Source organism: Heterocephalus glaber, unplaced genomic scaffold (assembly GCF_053883595.1).
Source record: "Heterocephalus glaber isolate CG9 unplaced genomic scaffold, H.glaber_assembly_v1.0 deba00000331, whole genome shotgun sequence".
Classification (NCBI taxonomy): Eukaryota; Metazoa; Chordata; class Mammalia; order Rodentia; family Bathyergidae; genus Heterocephalus; species Heterocephalus glaber.
Genome location: NW_028258142.1, coordinates 65,204,704 through 65,222,186, shown reverse-complemented (window position 1 = coordinate 65,222,186; position 17,483 = coordinate 65,204,704). Strand labels below are relative to the sequence as shown.

The 17,483-nt window shown below is 56.0% G+C and overlaps 1 protein-coding gene across 6 annotated transcripts in view; it reads right to left on the bottom strand.

Annotated features, from left to right (window-relative positions):
- Mtcl1 (microtubule crosslinking factor 1) overlaps window positions 1–17,483 on the bottom strand; it is an 86,306-nt gene that overhangs the window by 28,668 nt on the left and 40,155 nt on the right. For all 6 annotated transcript variants that reach the window (XR_015444801.1, XM_013075293.3, XM_087194874.1 and 3 more), the window contains exons 4-6: window positions 14,292–14,351; window positions 8,683–9,936; window positions 7,468–7,623 (exon numbers count right to left, since the gene is read on the bottom strand). Coding sequence is in view for 5 of the 6 variants with exons in the window: in XM_013075293.3 (XP_012930747.2) it covers window positions 7,468–7,623; window positions 8,683–9,936; window positions 14,292–14,351 (1,470 nt within the window). In the remaining variant the exon portion in view is untranslated. The remainder of the gene's footprint in view (window positions 1–7,467; window positions 7,624–8,682; window positions 9,937–14,291; window positions 14,352–17,483) is intronic.

Genomic DNA, 17,483 nt, shown 5'->3' with positions numbered 1-17,483 from the left:
AGGGACTCCAAGCAGGAGACGTGCCTGGGACCCCACTTCCTAGCAGCCTCCCCAGCAATGTCTTGCCGCCCAGCCCCATGTGGTGTGGTGCCAGAACATTTCCAATTAGCAATTTGCGTAACGCACGGCCACTTCCCTCTGCTGACCTCCAGGTGCGTGACTGGCAAGGGGTGTGCACCTCCCGGGAAAGGCAGGCAGAGGCACTGGGAGGCTTCCGTGCTGCCACTCCTACTCTGTAAGCCTTGAGGGGCACCGAGCAAGCCCCAATCAGGCTGTGACCCACTTAGACCCTGGTGGCCCTGGTCACACGCGTACTGCGCTCGCTCCTAGCAGAAGCAATCCCTGGACACACTGTGCAACAGCGTGCTGCACTATGCAAGACAGACTGCTTTGTTTTGTTTTAAACACACAGCTCTTTAGAACACATGAAGGGGAGAAGAAGCGGACAGCAACCATGAACCTGGGGATCTGGGTGCAACTTAAATCAGATGTGGGTGCAGGGCGGGATGGTGGGCGAGGACCGCCTGCACCTGCAGACCCTGTGTACCGGGAAATCCAGGGACAGACCTTGCAGGTAAAAGACAAGCAGCCTGCAACACGTACTCTGGAGAAGCTGGAGCCTCCTGCTGCCTCCGCTCCATGTGGAAGCAGTGTTTTGAAAACAACGGTTAGGGGTGAGCTGATGCTCCTGTCAGCTTTCCCCTTTGTGCAGCCACCTGGAGACAGTCACACTGCCTGTCTGGCGGGACTGAAGGCCCCTGCTTTGTCAGCTTTGGCTGGCTCTGCTGCAGGGACGGCTAGACATGGGAAGACTCTCCTGAGTCCACAATAAGCAGTCACCCCGTGCCCATGGGTTTGCTTTCTGTGGTTTCAGCTACCCGTGGTCATTCAGAGTCCCAAGTATCAAACTGGAAGTGCCAAAAATAGCCAATCTGTAAGCTTTAAAGAATGCTCTATCATTATGATGGCTCTGCTGTGTCACTGTGTTCATCTGTTACTGCACCTACTTTGTGAGTCCAGCTTTATTGTATGTACAGTGGAGGAAGAAACAGTGTTTGCAGGGCTGGGTCCCATGTGCAGAACGCCCCCAGATAAGGAGACAGGTCTGTGAGGGGTGGTGGGGTCCCCTGTGCCTGTTGGCCTTGGCTCCTGTGCCTGATAAGACAGCTTTTTGTTTTTCCCGGGACTGGAGACTGAACCCGGGGCTTCCACACTGAGCTTTACCTATATCCCACTTGGAGACAGGACTCACTAAGTTGCCCAGGCTGGGGTGGAACTTGTGTTCCTCCTGCCTCAGCCTCCTTCACTGGCGTGTGCCACCGTGCCCGGCACAGACAGGGGCTCTGCAGCGCGAGGAGAGGTGTGCCCGGCCCCGCGTGCGTATTTACCTTCCGGATGGTATCCGTCAGGTCTCTGCCTCCTCTGGCCGCAGTCTGGCCGCCTGAGCGAGCTGGCCCTGAAGCTCCTCTACCGATACACTCTGCTTGGGTAAAACAGGGGGCCCTGAGCTACCGGTGGGACAAAGGAAGGGCTTTAGTGGAAAGCAGAACAGCGCCCGGTGACAACGCAGGACAGACAGCGGCACAAGCGGACACACAGTAGCGGAGTGACTGCGGACGTCCCAGGAGCCCTTTCAGCTCCCTCCCAGGAGGTGAGGTGGCTGCGTGGGGACCCAGTGTGAGTTCAGCCACCACCACAACCACACGGCCACGCGAAAGGGAGCCGGAGCACCTGCAGGGTCCCTGCCACTACAGTGGCCTCCAGACGCACGAGGCGTGGAGACTGCGCGTGACCCGGGTCGGGCAACTGCCCGTCACAGTCGCTCCCTAAGCCACGAGGGGCCTCACGGGTCCAGGCGCCTGTCGGTGAGGGAGGTCCACGTGCAATCCCAGCAGGGTGGCCCTGGGTGCTCAGGCGACAGAGCTGCCCTGGCAGTCACCTGCCCTCGAGCCTCGGTGGCACACACTGCCCAAGAGATCCACACCCAGGTTTAAAACAGGCAAAGGGACCTGTGAGGTCATGCTCACCGGTAAGGTCCGTTGTTTATGTCCACATGGCACAGGAGAGCGAGCACAGTCGTTACCTTTGAAATACAGTGTTTTCTAGAGGTGGACACATTGTCACACTAAAAATCTCAGGCACTGTTAAAAACGAAGCCTGACATTTTACCTGCTGGTTTGTGCTACGTGAACACAGGTGACTTATAAAACTGGGAGTCAGTGGATCGCTGCCAGAGAAACACGTCAGCCCCCAGCTCATCTGTCCCCTCTAACCCGTCTGTTCTATTTCCCTGCGGTCACCACTCTTCCTGGTCAGAGGGGACTTAGGTGTCCCACCCCAGGACCAGGGCCCAGGAGCAGGAAACGCAGGAGAGCACAGTGCAGGGCCCTCCCTGGATGACAGAAAGGAGAACAAGGAGAACGGAGCCAGAGTCCGAGACATGCTGGGAGTTTGCCAACTTCGGGTAAAACTTTTTGAAAGCTAGATTTCAACTCCTCCTACTTTATGAACTAAGAGCTTCTGAGAACATTAAACACTTCTACGACGTGCTAGTTGTTGGAGATTATTACCTAGTCTTCTACATGAGGAATCTCTCTGAAAACAGGTATTTGTCTACATGTTGAATTTACCCCAGTGACCAATTTTTCATGTCTCAAAGGTCTATTTGATTATGTTTTAAATGTGTGCAGTCTTCCTTGAGAACATAATTATTGAGTGAAATAAATCAGACACACAAGCTTAAATTTTATATGGTTTCTCTTATAGAAGAAACCCAAAGTAAAAATAACAGAGCAAAATAAAAGACAGATGATAGAAATGCAGAGAGGTTTTCTGCAAATGGGGACCAAGAGTCAGAGCGAGGGGAGAGGCAGAGGGGCGTGAGGAGCGAAGATGCTCTGTGCACGCACCGAGCCCCACGGGGAAGGCGAGCACAACACACTGCAAACAGACAGTAAACGCTGAAACCAGTATGTGTGCAGGCTTTTAGGGCCGCAACTTATTCTTCTATCATGTGCGCCTGCCGGCAACAGTGCTGAGTGCACTTCCTATACAGGCTCAGCCTGACGATCTTCTTTTCTCAAGGTCTGAGCACGGAATCTGCTGTTTCCATGATGTGTCTGAAATCCTCTGTCGTCAGCTCATCTTCAGTGAGCAGTTAGTGATCCGTGGTCTTGGCCAGGACTCGGTTGAGAACACGCCCCACCCCGGGTTTGGAGAAGGCAGCTATGCAATACGGACTCCTGTCTTTGGGCCTCAGGGACCCACCTGGTACCCAGTGCAAAGCCTGAGGCTATGTGGGGGCCGCCATGGCTCCTCCTACTGCAGCCCACAGCCCACGCTGCGTGGCCAGGGTCCTGCTGCCTCTCTGCCGCCCGGCAGCCAGTGGGCAAACGTTTCTCCTGTTTGTCACTTTCCTTCCCCATCAGTGCTGGGTCCAAGTCCCCGTCTCCTATCCCCTGGCACCAGAGAAGCCTGAGATTTCTGGTTATCAACTCTGTAACCACCCCTACTCTACCCCACAGCCAGGGACTGCCAATGTCTTCAGTTCTGCATCAATCCCAGCCCTTGGGGAGCTCCCTACCTGAGCCCTATCATAAAAGGATGTTTTGCATTTCATCCATTTTACTCAGCAAGTACTGAGTGAGATGGGCACTGTCAGGCACTGGGCTGAGCACAGAAATGAAACTGCCCCGCCCTGCTGGGTTGTCTCCTGCAGCCTGCGTGTCTTCTGCAGGAACGTTTTCAGGGGACCTTCCAGCTTTGCTTTTCAGTCACGCGTTACTCTGCAAATCCAAACTGTGAAGACCCTCCACACGCTCATGCATTAGGGACCAGCCAAAGCTTCCTATCTTTAGATACCAAAACAGATGTTCTCATCAAGCTCATTGTTTAAGACAAGCAGAGAGCAACTAACTTAGTCTCTGTAGACAGGCTGCATATCCCTTCACCAAAGTGCTGGGACTGGAAGTGTTTTAGGTTTTGGACTGTTCTGGGTGGGTCCTGCACGATTTGCATATGCAAATGGGGTGTCTGGAAGACGGACCCAAGTCTAAACACAAAATTCATTTGTGTTTTGTATGCACCTTATACACACAGACTGCAGGTAACTTTGTGCAATGCTTTTTAATCATTTTGTGCATGAAACAAAGTTTCAGAGTGTTGAATTTTCCACTTATAAAGTCCTGTGGGTGCTCAAAGTGTTGAGGATTTTGGAAGATTTCAGATTTTGGGTTAGGGATGGTCAACCTGTTTTCACATTAATAAAGATCTGAATTTTCTTATTTTAAACAAACAGCAGCGCCTCAGACTTCAGCATCACTTGATCTGTGTGAATTGCACAGAGGAGAGGTCCAGGAACAGGATCCGCAAGGTGTCCCAAGGTGGCCCCGCCATGGGTCCCATTTCCCCACGGAGGCCCCAGAGCAGTGGTGGAGACGGCAGCCTGGTCGGTGGCAGGAGCATGCAGGTCCTGTCGATCACCCAGAACCTCAGAATCTTGTGGGGTCCACGTTTTTAACACAGTAGTAAATCTCCTGCGACAGCCACTCCTCGCTCACCAGGATGCCCGAGTCACTCCAGTGTTACAACAAACAGAAAACAAACACAGCGGCAAAAGGTCCAGTCTGAGTGAACTCTACTGCAAACAGCTGCCACAATCACATACATTGGGGTTTGCTGTCACACAAAACAAACAGCTCCCTTTACCACCAAATCCCCAAGAGATGTGACTGTGAACACCATCTGCTCACTTACCTAAGATGCCGACCACACAACGAACAGGCCCTCCGACCCCTTTGTGAGGGCAGTTTATTTAAACAAATGCCCCCTCCTGCTCCCCAGGCTGTTGGGACATTCATCTTGATATGGGGGCACTCTGCTATGCCCGCGGCCTGAAACCCACCACCCATGCCCTGCAAGGCTGCAGCCCACTGTTCATTTCCTGAACATCTCCAGTGACGTGGCTCGTGACTCCTGTCCACACAAAGAAGACGGTCACTACCTCAATAAACAGAGTCACTATAAGGCCGACAGTGCTAGTCACTCGGGACCTACAGTCTCCGCCTTACCAAGACTGCTTCTGGTTGGTCCCACCTTGTCCTGCCAGGGATGTCACCTCCTCTTTCTAAAGCAGCACAGGTGGGTCACACATATGGCCCAATGCTTGGCATAAGCGCCATGGGGTTCTATGGTGACTGGCGTTTCACAGTGGGGCACGAGGGGCAGCAGATGTTTGTGCGCTTCCACGGTGGAGGAATAAAAGGAGGAACGAGGGAGAAGAGCTCTTGGAGATTTCTGAGGCAGAAACTCAATCTTTGGGGCTCAGGCGTGGCTTCTCCTCTATGTGAAATCCGACCGGGGTCCACGCTGGGCCACTTCTCCTTCAGAACTATTTTTAAGGTGCCTGCACATTCCAGATGAAATACTCCAGCGCGGCTTGCTCCGGACAAATGTGACTCTAGGCAGATTTCAAGGGGGCCGCAGGGCAGCGCTGGGCACAGCATGGGCATCGTGCCAGCACCACAGAGGGCAACCGGCACCACAAACACTTGTCCTCAGACTCCGGGTTAGCTTTCAAGCAGCCAATTTCTGCGCAGGTGCAGGAAGCTGCTCCGGGGTACCCCTTCCTGGCCTCTTTTGAAAATGAGCCGTAAGAACCACCCCTCCCTTTCTCTCCTCAGTGGTGTCTGTTACCACCGCTGCCACTGGCATTACCATTAGTAACAGCCATTGTTATAAGCTGGCTAAGATACCTCAATCTTGCAAAGTAGTTTCTTTTTGCTCCTGACACCAAAAATAAAAATCTTCAGGGCCAAACACATGGAAGGCATTCCACAAATGGAAACTGAGAAACAGTTGCTTCTTTTCTGCCGAAGCTCAGAATGTTTTCTCATTTATGCTGCTGTTGTCACCCAGCTCCCACTGGGGGGCCCTTCGCCCGCTGCCCATGCTATGTCGTCTACCCGCTTCTCACACACTGGGTGCTTCGTAAAGCATTTCCTCACTGATGGCTCTTTGGTCCCGAGAACTGTCCGCGTACAATCACGCGAGGCCAGGGTGGGCCGGTGCTCCCACTCCCAATGACAGAGGGAAAACAGGCCGGAGACTTCTGGAGCAGGGGAGCTGCAGCGCCGGGCCTCCGGGGTCCCTGCTACCTGGAGCTCAGAGCGGCGTTAACTGCGGCTGGGAAACGCATCTTCCCAAGGCCTCTGCCCCAGATGTGGGTCACGCGTGCTTGGCAAACGTTCTCACCGCCAGTCGGAGACGTCCCCACAACCTGCACACTGGAGAAGGTGTGCGAGTGTGCGGCCTGGAGGGCTGGCAAGGTGCTTCCTGTGCAGGCTCCTTGGTCAGAAGGCGCTGCTGGGCTAAACGAGGTCCCCAGATCCTCGCTCCCGTATTACTTTTGGTATCCAACCTAGGGCCTCCTGACCTGCGACTCTGAGCGAAGCACACTGGGGGCTCAAGCTCTGATGGACTTGGTGTCCATGCACCCTGCAGGCCGCACTGCCCCAGGTCTGCCTGCTCCCCGGCCAGCTGTGTGGGCATCTTGGTCATATCCGTGGGCGCAGGCGTGCTTCCCTTTGGGGTGGGGACCTGGCTGCCACCTGCCCGGGTGGGCCTGGCCTCTCTCCAGGGACTAAGGATGAGGAGCCGCACAAGATGCCCTGAACACTTGTCTTTAATGGAGCTTTTCACAGGGGAATTTCACGTTCTCGCGAAGGCAGTCACAAAGGCAGAGAGACGAGGTAAGTAGAGCTGCCTGGGTCCTTCTGGGCAGGGCGGCCGACCCACACTGCCCAGCCACCCACTCTGCAGGGCCCGGGCTCCACTTCCTCACCAAACTGCCTGGCCCTGCTGTAGGGTGAGCTTCTGTCCCCTTTGGCTGTCCCTCACCCCATGCTTTGGCACCCAGTCCTCACGCTGGGGCTGCGTCCCTCTCTGTGGGTGGCCTGCAGCTCTCGTCCTGCCAATGACCTGAGTGAAGAGTGGGTGGCAGCCGGGACTCGCTCCCTGGGGACACCTTTCTGATCTGGGTGGGGTTACTTCTGTCTCAGAGCACCTCTCTTATGGGACAGCAGTACCCGCGCAGTGGCTGTGGCTTTGTGTACACAGGTTTGCCATGGCAATGGAGACAGGTTGCCACAGGTGGGGAATGGATTGTGCTAGCGGACCTGAGCAGTGCCCCCAGGCTCCCTGGGGTGGGTCACACAAGACACAGGTGACAAAGAACCATGGGGCAGAGTTTCTTCCAGACTAGGAAGGATCCTGCCTGGCTTTCCTCCCTGCTTTCTTCCAGAGCCGTCCCACCAGGCACCCACGGCTGCCACCCGCAGGCACAGCACACAATCCCAGCAGGTGAGTGGCTCGTGTCCTCCTGCGCTGCTCCCCGAGCCCCTGGCGCAGGTTGGAAGTCCCACGGGGAGCCACACGGAACGAGGAGGTGATACAGCCCAGCCCACTGACCTTGGGACTGAAGCAGCTCTGGCCTCCTGGACAGTGGCTCCCGGTGTCCCCATCGGCCCGGCGGTGCAGCTCCTGTGCAGTGTGGAGGTGCGCGCTGTCGCGGTCCTCCCCTCGGTCTGGCCCCAGCCGCCACTCCTGCTGGTCTCTCATTCTGGACTGTGAGGTGCAGGGGAGGGATTTGGGTTTTTTTTTTAAATTTTAATTTTAAACAAAAAACAAAGGACAAGGGGCCAGGGGTGGGGTGGGGTGGGTGGTAAAGAAGACAAAAATGGACAAAGTCGATGACCAGATAAACGCTACCAGACAAGAAACACTTAAACAGGGAAACTAGCTTGAACAGAGCTGCATGAGAGGGAAGAGAGATGCAGATGGGCAGGAACAGCTGGAAGCAGAGAGAAGGAGGACAGTGCACACTCGGGTGATAGGCGCATGCAACAGAGGACACAGGTCACAACTCAACCTCAAGCACACAGCACGCAGGACACGCAGAGGACGGGCTCTTCCTTACGTGCGGGTGAAGCAGCGCGAGCCCCATCCAGGCACAGCGAGCCATGGCCGAGCCAGGACACGGGCCTGGGCGCCAGGGCTGTGGCAGCAGCGACTTCCCAGCAAAACAGGCTCTCTCTCTCTCTCTCTCTCTCTCTCTCTCTCTCTCTCTCTCTCTCTCTCTCTCGGAGGGGCTCCTGCCCCCACTCTGCCTAATCTCCAGTGAAGCAGGTGGCCTAGGCCTAGGGCCACACTACGCCCCTCAGACGCTAAACTCTGGAGGGGCCTGGCATCAGTGGTGAGTCTGCTGCCCATCCTGCCTGCGAGGAGAGCCGACGCTGTCTTAAACTTTGCCTCAGTGTTTCTTCGCCAGGGCGGCTGGTGGTTTGCAACACCAGGAAAGGAGCCGGGCCGGGCCGTCCGGATCCCTGGGGCCACAGTGTGCTGAGTGTTGTGTCGAGACAGGGCCCAGGAACCACTGAGCAGCAGCGTGGTTAGAAACAACACAGGAGGACGGAGGAAGAAACGGGAAATGAACGAGAACTCAAAAGCAAAACAGGAACCCAACCAAGAGTGAGGGTTTGGTTGGTGCAGAGGCTTTAGTACAGTGCAGGTCTGAGATCACAGCCAGGCAGCCATGAGCAGCGAGAGCCCCAGAGCAGCCAGGCCAGCGAGCAGGAGGAGGAGGAGCGGGGCGCAGCAGTGGGGCGAGGCTGGGAGACCCCTTACCTGCACGTCGGGGCCCAGCTCCTTCCCCAGGTTCCCAACAGGGGAGTCCCGGGGCATGGAGGTCACGGTGGACAGGAAGCTGGATGACTCCGTGTGGTGGGGCAGGGCTGACAGGCTGTCCCCGAGGCGGGCCACCTGCTCCAGGAAGGCCTGCAGCTCCTTCCGGAAGGCCTTCATCTTCCTGTTGATGGCCCCCAGCAGGTGAGGCTCGTCCTGGCCCCCGAGGGCCCTCTCGCCCTCAGCCTGGAGCCCAGGTGAGTTCCGGAGGAAACTGTCGGTGTCGGTGATGAGGTGCTCCATGGTGCGCTCCAGCTGCTGGGCCTTGCGCTTCAGGGCCACCAGGTGCTCGGCGTCCTTGGGCCCCCGAAGCTCCGCCAGGCAGGGCTCGCTGGCCTCCGACGGCTTTCGGCTCCCGAAGCCTGACGTCTTCTCGACCGTCTCATCCGAGTCGCTCTCCCCACCCACAGGGCCCTCCCGCTTGGGCTGGGGCAGGCGGCCGTCCTCCACGTCACTCTCCTTCTGGCCGGTGTCGCTGTTGGCGTCGCTGTCACGGGGGCTCGGGGCCTGCAGCCCGAGGTGGGCACTGGACAGCATCGCCAGGTTCTCGCTCTGCAGCTTGAGCACCTTCCCGCTGAGCTTGCTGATCTGCAGCCTGGCTGACCGCAGTTCCTCCTGCAGCGGGGCCATGGTGCCCTTCCCCAGGCTGTCCCTGCGCCACCCTGGCTCCGGGCAGGGCTCGAACTTGAATTTGCTCAGCTCGTGGGTCAGCTGCTGGTTGTGGGCCGCGATCTCGGAGATGGACCTCCGCAGCAGTGTGGCCTCCTCCTCCACAAACTGCAGGTGCCGGCGCAGCTCGGCACAGGATTCCAGGGAGTCCCCGAAGGGTGAGGTCGGGGCACGGGGCACACGGTCCTGGCCAGCTCCCTCCTGCTTGTGCTGGACCTGCAGGTCCTCCATCTCCGCCTTGAGGCCCCGGTTCTCCACCTCCAGCTCCACAATCTTGCGGCCCAGGATGTTGGCTTCCTCCTCCACCAGCCTGAGCCGCAGCTTCAGCTCAGCCTCTCGCGTGCTGGGGGGCCCGCCGGCCTCCCCAGTGGGCAGGGGGCTGTCCACGTCCCCATAGAGGGACTTGTACTTCTGCAGCTCCTGCTCCAGCTCGTCCTTCTCCCTGCACAGCTTGGCCATTTTCTTGCGCATCAGCGAGGCCTCTTCTTTGGCAAACTGAAGCTGGCACTTCAGGTCGGCACTGTCATCCTGCCAGGAGAGAGCAGTCCGAGAGATGCGTTATGTGACAAGCCCAAATGCCTGTGTCTCTGGTGCTCCCCTTGCCTCATCCCCAGCACACACACACACACACAACACCGATCATCCCTTGGCACTGCTGCACAGTTATGGCAACCGGGGCTCCGGGGAGGGCACCTGGGAAAGGCCTGGCACTTGGTACTTTATCACAGAAACACGAGAAACTGAAGGATTAATTTTGGAAAAAGCAGGCACATGAAAGCTGCCACACAGGTTACGTATGGAGGAGGAGACGATGAAATGAAACGCAGCACCCCTGGGTACTGTGGTGGCCCTCGGCAACTGTGCAGATCCAAACTGGTTCATCAGCAGCACCCACAAGAGACAGCAGCACCCCTTGGTGAGGTCTGGTGCAGCCAGCGGCCGGGGCCAGACCTCCAGGGCACCACATGGAACCAGCAGGAGGGAGGGAGGCCCAGCAGCTCCCAGCCTGAGCCCAGCCACCCAGCGAGGGCCAAGGTCCCCGAGACAGGGCAATCCTGTCCCCCAGCTCCAGAAGGACGACTCTGGGACAGCACAGAGAGGCGATGGGCAGGAGAGGGCTCCAGAAGCCCGGTGCCGCGTCAGTGATAAGCCCTGGCGGGGAGCACTCACTGGTGCCTGGGGCTAGGTGCCTGGCCATGCCAGCCTCTCCCCATCAAGGGCCCTTCGGAGGCCTGGCTGCTGTTCCTCTCCCCGCAGCTGCTGCGACAGAGCAGGTAAACTCAAGGCCCAAGGCAGGGAGCTGCGTGGACAGACGAGTGTCTCCAGTTGCAGGAGGGGTCCTAGTAGAATCCCAGTGTGGGCACCACAGGGCTCGGGAGAGTCCCGAGGCAGGCTGCGGAGGACAGCAGTGCTTTCCAGGCCAAGAAGGCGGTCAGCACTGCCTCTCCCACACAGCCTTCCTGCCCTGACACAGCATGAACTCTGTCCTGGACTTCAAAGGCAATTTCTGACTCCTACTCAGTGAACAGGAATGGGACAGCGACCGTTTCATGGCTCATTCCTCTGACTATCAGAATCCCAAGGGCCGGGGGAAGGACAGAGCAGTCAGCAAAGGGTCCTGCTTTGGGGCTCACGGTCAGCAGCGGCTCTGAGACACGCCATCTCCGAGCAGCCCAGGCTCGACCCGCACTCTGGAGCAAGCCACCCCTTGGGACAGGAGGACCCAACACCACCACGGTGCCTCCCAGCTCTCGTCCCTCACTGCAAAACCAGAGGGGAAAGATGCAGAGGAAGACTTGGGGAAAGGCCTGGGCTGAGCGTGCAGCCTGTGCAATGCAGGGAGTGTGCCCTGCGTAGGACTCTGCCCGTGAGGGGCGTCGTCCACCACTGCTGAGCCCCGGCCAGGCCTGGGGACGGACACACTGCCCAGCGCTCAGGCTCTGCCCCCACCATCTGGGTCATGGTCACCTGCTTCCCGGTGTCTACAGCAGGTCCACGCTGAACCCAAGCTCAGTGTGTCGTCAAGGTCAGCAGGAGGAGCTGTAACAGGAATCACCGCACCCCTTGGCCCTGAAAACAGCCTTTGTCTGAACGCAAGGAACACTGGAGAAAGCAGTCAGTGACTCATCTTCCTTGGCGTATGAGGAGAGTAATCCATAAGTGGCACTTAGCACATTAAGGATTTGCTTTGGGTTCGGTTGGGCAAACACAAGAAGCATTTCTGGGAGAAGCTGGAACCAAGGTTGCCGGCCCTATTGAGCCACTGGGAAAAGTAGTTATGACTGACGCTGGGGTGGTAACCTTGTACCTAAAGGTCACACAGGTCACAGGCGCCGTGGACACTGCATCGTGTCTAGCCCCAACACTGAAGGACAGGCGTGCTTGCCTATTTGTTCATTTGTCCATTTTTCAGCACAGGGTTGCTGAGCAGCTACTCCATGCCGGACATACACACGGTGTTTCTCAGAACTTTCTACAGTAACAGAATCAGGAGCACATTTCCACCTTTCGGTAAAACAAGGATGTGCAAGAAATCGAAGTACACTGACAGGTCTCTGGGGTTCACATGAAGGAAAGGAGTTTACAAGAAGCTAAAACACACCCTGCTCCATGGAGACAGACGGTGGGCACTTTGTGAATGAGGTGGTTTGGGAGCTGAAGGCCAGCCAGAAGCCTGAGAGGCCTCTGCCACCAGCACTGTGCCTTGGCCAAAGTCACCTGTGGGGTCCCCTTTGCCTCTGGGCAGCGGGGCCATCCAGCCACAGGGACCCGAGGCCAAGGCACAGGCAGGGGCCCCTGCCTTGGGAGGTGCAGGCAGGCAGAGCGCGCCCGGACCCTGGAGCCCCGGCGGGCGGGTGGGCAGAAAACAGAGGAGAGAGGGCTCTGAGAGGCCCTGGGCACCGCTGGCCTCGCCCTGCGCTCCGGCCGCTCCCACGAGCCTGACTCCCACCTCCTGAGCCCACCTGAGGCCGGGAAGCGCACAGCACCACCTGCGCCTGGGCGGATGATTCGCAGGTTACCCGAGGGCGATGAACACCCAGTCTTCTGGCTCCCTAAAGAAAGAAGCTCCCTGAGAGGGGAACGCCAGGGGCGACGCGTCACGCCCACTTACACTCACACACGCGCCCACCACCAGGGCTGAGGACAGCTGGGGACGGGGCGCATGCGTGGGAAGGGGGTGCAGTCCTCCCTTAGGGCCACGTGCCCAGGGGCCCTGAGAAGCTGAGTCTGGCCTATCCGCTCCTGAGAAGATGGGGACTCAGCCGGGGCTCAGGTGGCAGGAGGCTGCACCCCTGTCTTAGCCGTAGCCAGAGACTCTGGGAACTAGCCAGCCGTGGCACGTGACTGTTAGCCCAGCACTTGAGAGGCTGAGGCAGGAGGACTTCAGCGAGTTGGAGGCCAGTCTGGGCTACACAGTGAGTTCAAGGCCAGCCTGGAGTACAGGGCAAGACCTTGTCTCAAAAAACAAAAACAAAAAGATTTGGAACCGGCCCAGACCCCAGAGGAGGTCCATGCTGAGCCTAAGTGTAGGTACCACAGCCCCCCCCCACAGCTCCAGGAGGGCTGTGTGACAACTCTGCATGGCGACAATTCCCCCCACGCAGAGAGAGGCAAGCTCAGCAAGGGGCAGACCCCAGGGCCAGCACCGTCACCTCCAGCCGGAAGGGCCTCGTCAAGCACTAGAAATGTATCGTCATCACTATATAGTCTTTGGCTTGCAAAGCTGCTGTGTAGCCAGCACCCCAGTGCTGACGGCTGCATGCCGACCTCACGCCAGGGCGCCGGCACCCTTCGGTTTTGGGTGGGCAGCCTGCAGTTCCAGAGGCACTCGGCTCCAGCTTGCTGCTGAACAGAAACTCCCTTCTCAATCAGCCTGCAGGCAGGCAGAGCGAGCTCCACACCCAGCGCCTGGTGCCTGCTCCCGAGTGCAGAACTGCAGCCCCCGGGTGGCTGCTCTCACCCCCAGGCAAACGCTGCTGCCCCCAGTGCAGGCAAAGCTCTCTGCTGCTCAAGAGCCAGAAGGTAGGAACCTGTCTGAAGCCTGGGAGGGGGCACTGGGCAGGGGACACCTGGATGAGCATTCCTGCTGCTCACATTGCCTGGCCCTCCTCAAATGACTCTGGGGACCCCGAGGTTGGAGGATGCAGAAACCAGAGGGGATCAGAGGGGCCTGAGGCACGTGGGTTCTGGAGCGGGCCGCTTGGGCACCCAGACTCTCTTGTTACTGCGCTCAGAACTCAGGGAGCTGCTCTCCCAGCAACACCTTTGTTCCCCCAACACCTGAAACTAGCAGCAAATAAAAAAGGGTTGGGGGAGAAAGGAATCCAGTTAAACAACTTTTCAGAAAAGCCAGAATAGCTCTGAAGAACACTTATTGTGTGCGCAGAAAGAGCTGAGCTTTTACTGTTTTCTTCCCAGCTGGCATACCGTCCTTTCCACCAGAACAACTTATGCCAGTGTTCAGCTCGCTCATCCAACACACACACGTGCATGCAAACCCGCAAAATCCAAAAGCAAAACCAAGACCCCAACAGCTCGTCAAGGACCCAGCCCTCCCGCGACTTATTTTACTGCGTGAGGACGCTGAAGGCTGGAGTGAGCTGAGTGTCCGCCTGCAGGGACTGCACCACTCACATAAAGCCAGTTTGTTCTTCTTCCCGAAGAGACCTCCAGCCTTTCAGTGCAAGGGAGAAACAAGAGGAAGGAGCCAGGGCTTTGGAAAGAAGGGGCTCAGCTGGGAAGTTGTGAATGAGTCTCAATGTTTCAGCAGCTCATGTTTCTCTGAATGCTTCGAAGGCAAAGCTAATACTTGTTTGCCAAAATTCCCAAATGTGACCGCTTCCTATGAGGAGAAGTAACCGCAGCATGAAGACCTCGCTCACCTGGCTGAGGGTTTTCTTCTCCTTGTACATTTCCCGACTGCCTCTTCTCTTCAGGAAACTCTGGAACAGATCCAAATGACATGCTGTTACTGAGGGGTGCAGGGGACAGCCACACTATCCCCACCAGCCAGCGGGGACACAGGCGTGAGGCTGCTGTCCTCTACAGTCAAGGAACAACTTCACCCAGAGCTCAGCACTGAAGGGAACACAGCTGGAGAGGACTTGAGTACTGGACGCTTACCCCATCCTTCCTGGATTCGCGGACAGGGTCCTCGATTGCCCAGTTTAATGAAAAGGCAGGCGGCCTGGACAACGAGGACAATGGAAAGAAGGTAGGGAGACAAAGGCGTACGTTTCAGAGACACACAGGATTTCTGGAGTCCACTTCTTTCCTAATTACGTTTTGTTTGGGCTACCATCAAAATGAATGGGTGTTTCTGGGTTCCCAGATAAAAGTGGTAGGCAGGGTGGGGGAAAGTAGCATCAAAACAGACCCTAGGACAGGTGAATAAAACATCTAGATGCAAAAACTCCTAAGGAACTAGAAAAACAATGAGTTTCTATTTGTTCTCAGAGCACGCCCTTTCCAAATAGAAACTTTTAAGGGAAAAGACTGTGGGCTGGTTAGGGTTTTTATCTTTCTATCTATATGCAAAGAAACTACTGACTAGCATCGAAAGACAAAGGGTAAACTGGGAGCAGAATCTAACTCAGGACAGAAGAGGACTACTGTGCAGGAAGTGGGATAACCTCTTAGCAAAAAAATAAACACACAGCCAATAAAAATGACCACCAGCAATTAGAACAAGATACCTTGTTTAGCCACTTAAAAGGTTTATAGGCTCCAAAAAAGTAGGGCATCCCACGTCAGCAGGCACCCACGGAGTGAGCGCTCCCACGTGGATACCTGGGTGGGTGTGGGGCACCCCACCGTGGGCACGTTGGGGACAGGGGCAGAGGCACTGCCAGCATTTACAGCTCAAAGCGCCATCACTGCACCTTTTATAATTCTCACTGAACACCGTGGAGGTCTCTTTCCTCCTTTATTCTGTATCTTTAGGGACCTGTGCAATGTTTTTATAGTTTTATCACAGGGAAGCGATGACTGTAGTCAAGATAGTTAGCACTCCCATCATCTCGGTTACCTTTATGCTTCTCTTGGCAAATTACCAAGATACAGTGCTGTGACCTGTAAGCCTCACAGTACACATTAGGTCTCGAAATACAATGGTGCATTTGAATCATGAAAGATCCAGGAGACACAATACATTCAAAGGAAAATGCAAGTGAAGAATCCCATGTGTTTGGTGATCTCAGCATGATTAGGTCATGTATCGAGGGCGCACACCAGGGAACTGGACTGAAGGAATATACATCTAAATATTCAAGAGTTGGCCAGGGATTTAGCTCAGTGGTTCCGCCACCTACCTTGCAAGCACAAGGTCCTGAGTTCGATCCCCGGTACCACACACACACACACACACACACACACACACACACAAATTAGATGTATGAAAGGGCTGGGGATTTGGCTCAGTGGTTCCGCCACCTGCCTTGCAAGAGCAGGGTCCTGAGTTTGATCCCCAGTACCAAAAAAAATAATTTTTCAAAAAAAAAAAAAATGTTCAAGAGTGATCATCTTGAGGCGACAGAATTATGGGTGGTTCTAGTTTTCCTTTTTGGTGGCTTTTCACAGTTCCCAAAATATCTACAGTGTGTGCTATGTCCTTTACAATGGGAAAAGAAAAATAAAAAAAGGACTGCGGGCACAGTGAGGTGGTACGGTGTATGTTTAGCATGTGTAGGGTATCTGGCACCTAAATAAACAAGGACTCAGGGTAAAAAAGCCTAGAAACTGCAATGTGTACTTCAAAGATGTCAGAGAACAGAGCCTAGCCCGACCTCCTAGGCAGGGCTGCCGTGGTGCGGCCGTCACTCACCCACTTCTGGCTGTCTTTATTAGCCTGGTCCTTTGGGTGTAACTAACTACATGTGGACAGTTTGTTAAGAGACTGGGAAGCCCTGAGGGGGGAGTTGGCTGGGTACCCCACTGAGCTGCTGCCCCTGGGTGTGCAGTCCCTGCCCAAGAGAGCAGCAGTTGTGAGTGACGGTCCCCGTGTCCAGCGACCCGTCCAGTAGAGAGCTGGCAGAAAGGGACTGTGGGCTGGGGAGGGCGGGGACCCTCGGTGTGCACAGTGTTCCTGTCTGGGGGACTCAGCATCCAGGGAGTGGCTCTTCAAGGAGTGAGGAGAAGAGAGGCAAAAGGGCTGAGGATCCAGTGCACAGCCAGGAGCGGGAGCGGCAGCGGGCAGCGGGATCATTTCCACACTTTCTCTTCAGGCTGGTCCGCTGCCAGCATATCAGCCCTACGCTCCTACTGGAGGGGGAAAATTAAGTTTGTGAATCCAAACTGAACCCGTCTAAGGCCAATGCATTTGCTGAGTCCTGAATATGATTAAATAAAATATGCAGTTAGGCAATGATGTGGACTTTCAAGTTAATTCTTAATGGTTCCTATTTTAGGTCCAATTTCTTCCAAGTGATTTTAGGAAAACTGACAAACTCAGCTTTGCCAAAGTGCCCAGAGACAGACTCTAGACTTAAAACTTAAGACTGGAAATAAGAAGAGGCTAATAAACATCAGGATAGTGTGAAGCCTGAGTCAGTATGAGAGAGTGGCTACCGACGTAGGCTGATTTTCCGAATTCTTACAGACGCTAATTGCTCGAAACATTTACTCTTTTCTTTTTTTTGGCTGACTTACAGCACACAGAGAAATAAAATCAGACAGAGAAAATGAAGGCGACAGTCTTCTTCTCCCTTGGGATGAGGCTGAATTAAAATTCCCACTGAAACTGTGCAAGGGATGGGACAGACTGGGCTCCTCCTCCCCCAGCCCTGCCCTCCCTTTACCCACTCTGGGGGAGACAGCAGCCCCCCTGCCCTCCACGGCTCACTGCAGGGAGAACCCCAGTTGGCGCTGCGGGCCTAACACGCAGAAACCCACCTCAGGCTTGGTGGCAATCCCTGCCTAGCCACAGTGTGATGGAAACCCCGCCTTCTCCCAGGTCCTCCTGGGGGGACAGGGACAGCCACCAGGTGCTGGGCACCAGCTGAGCTCTTGCGTTACACATCTGTTAGGGGCTCAGTGTTCGTCACCCGTAATTTACAAGTTGCAACCCGAGTGCCCAA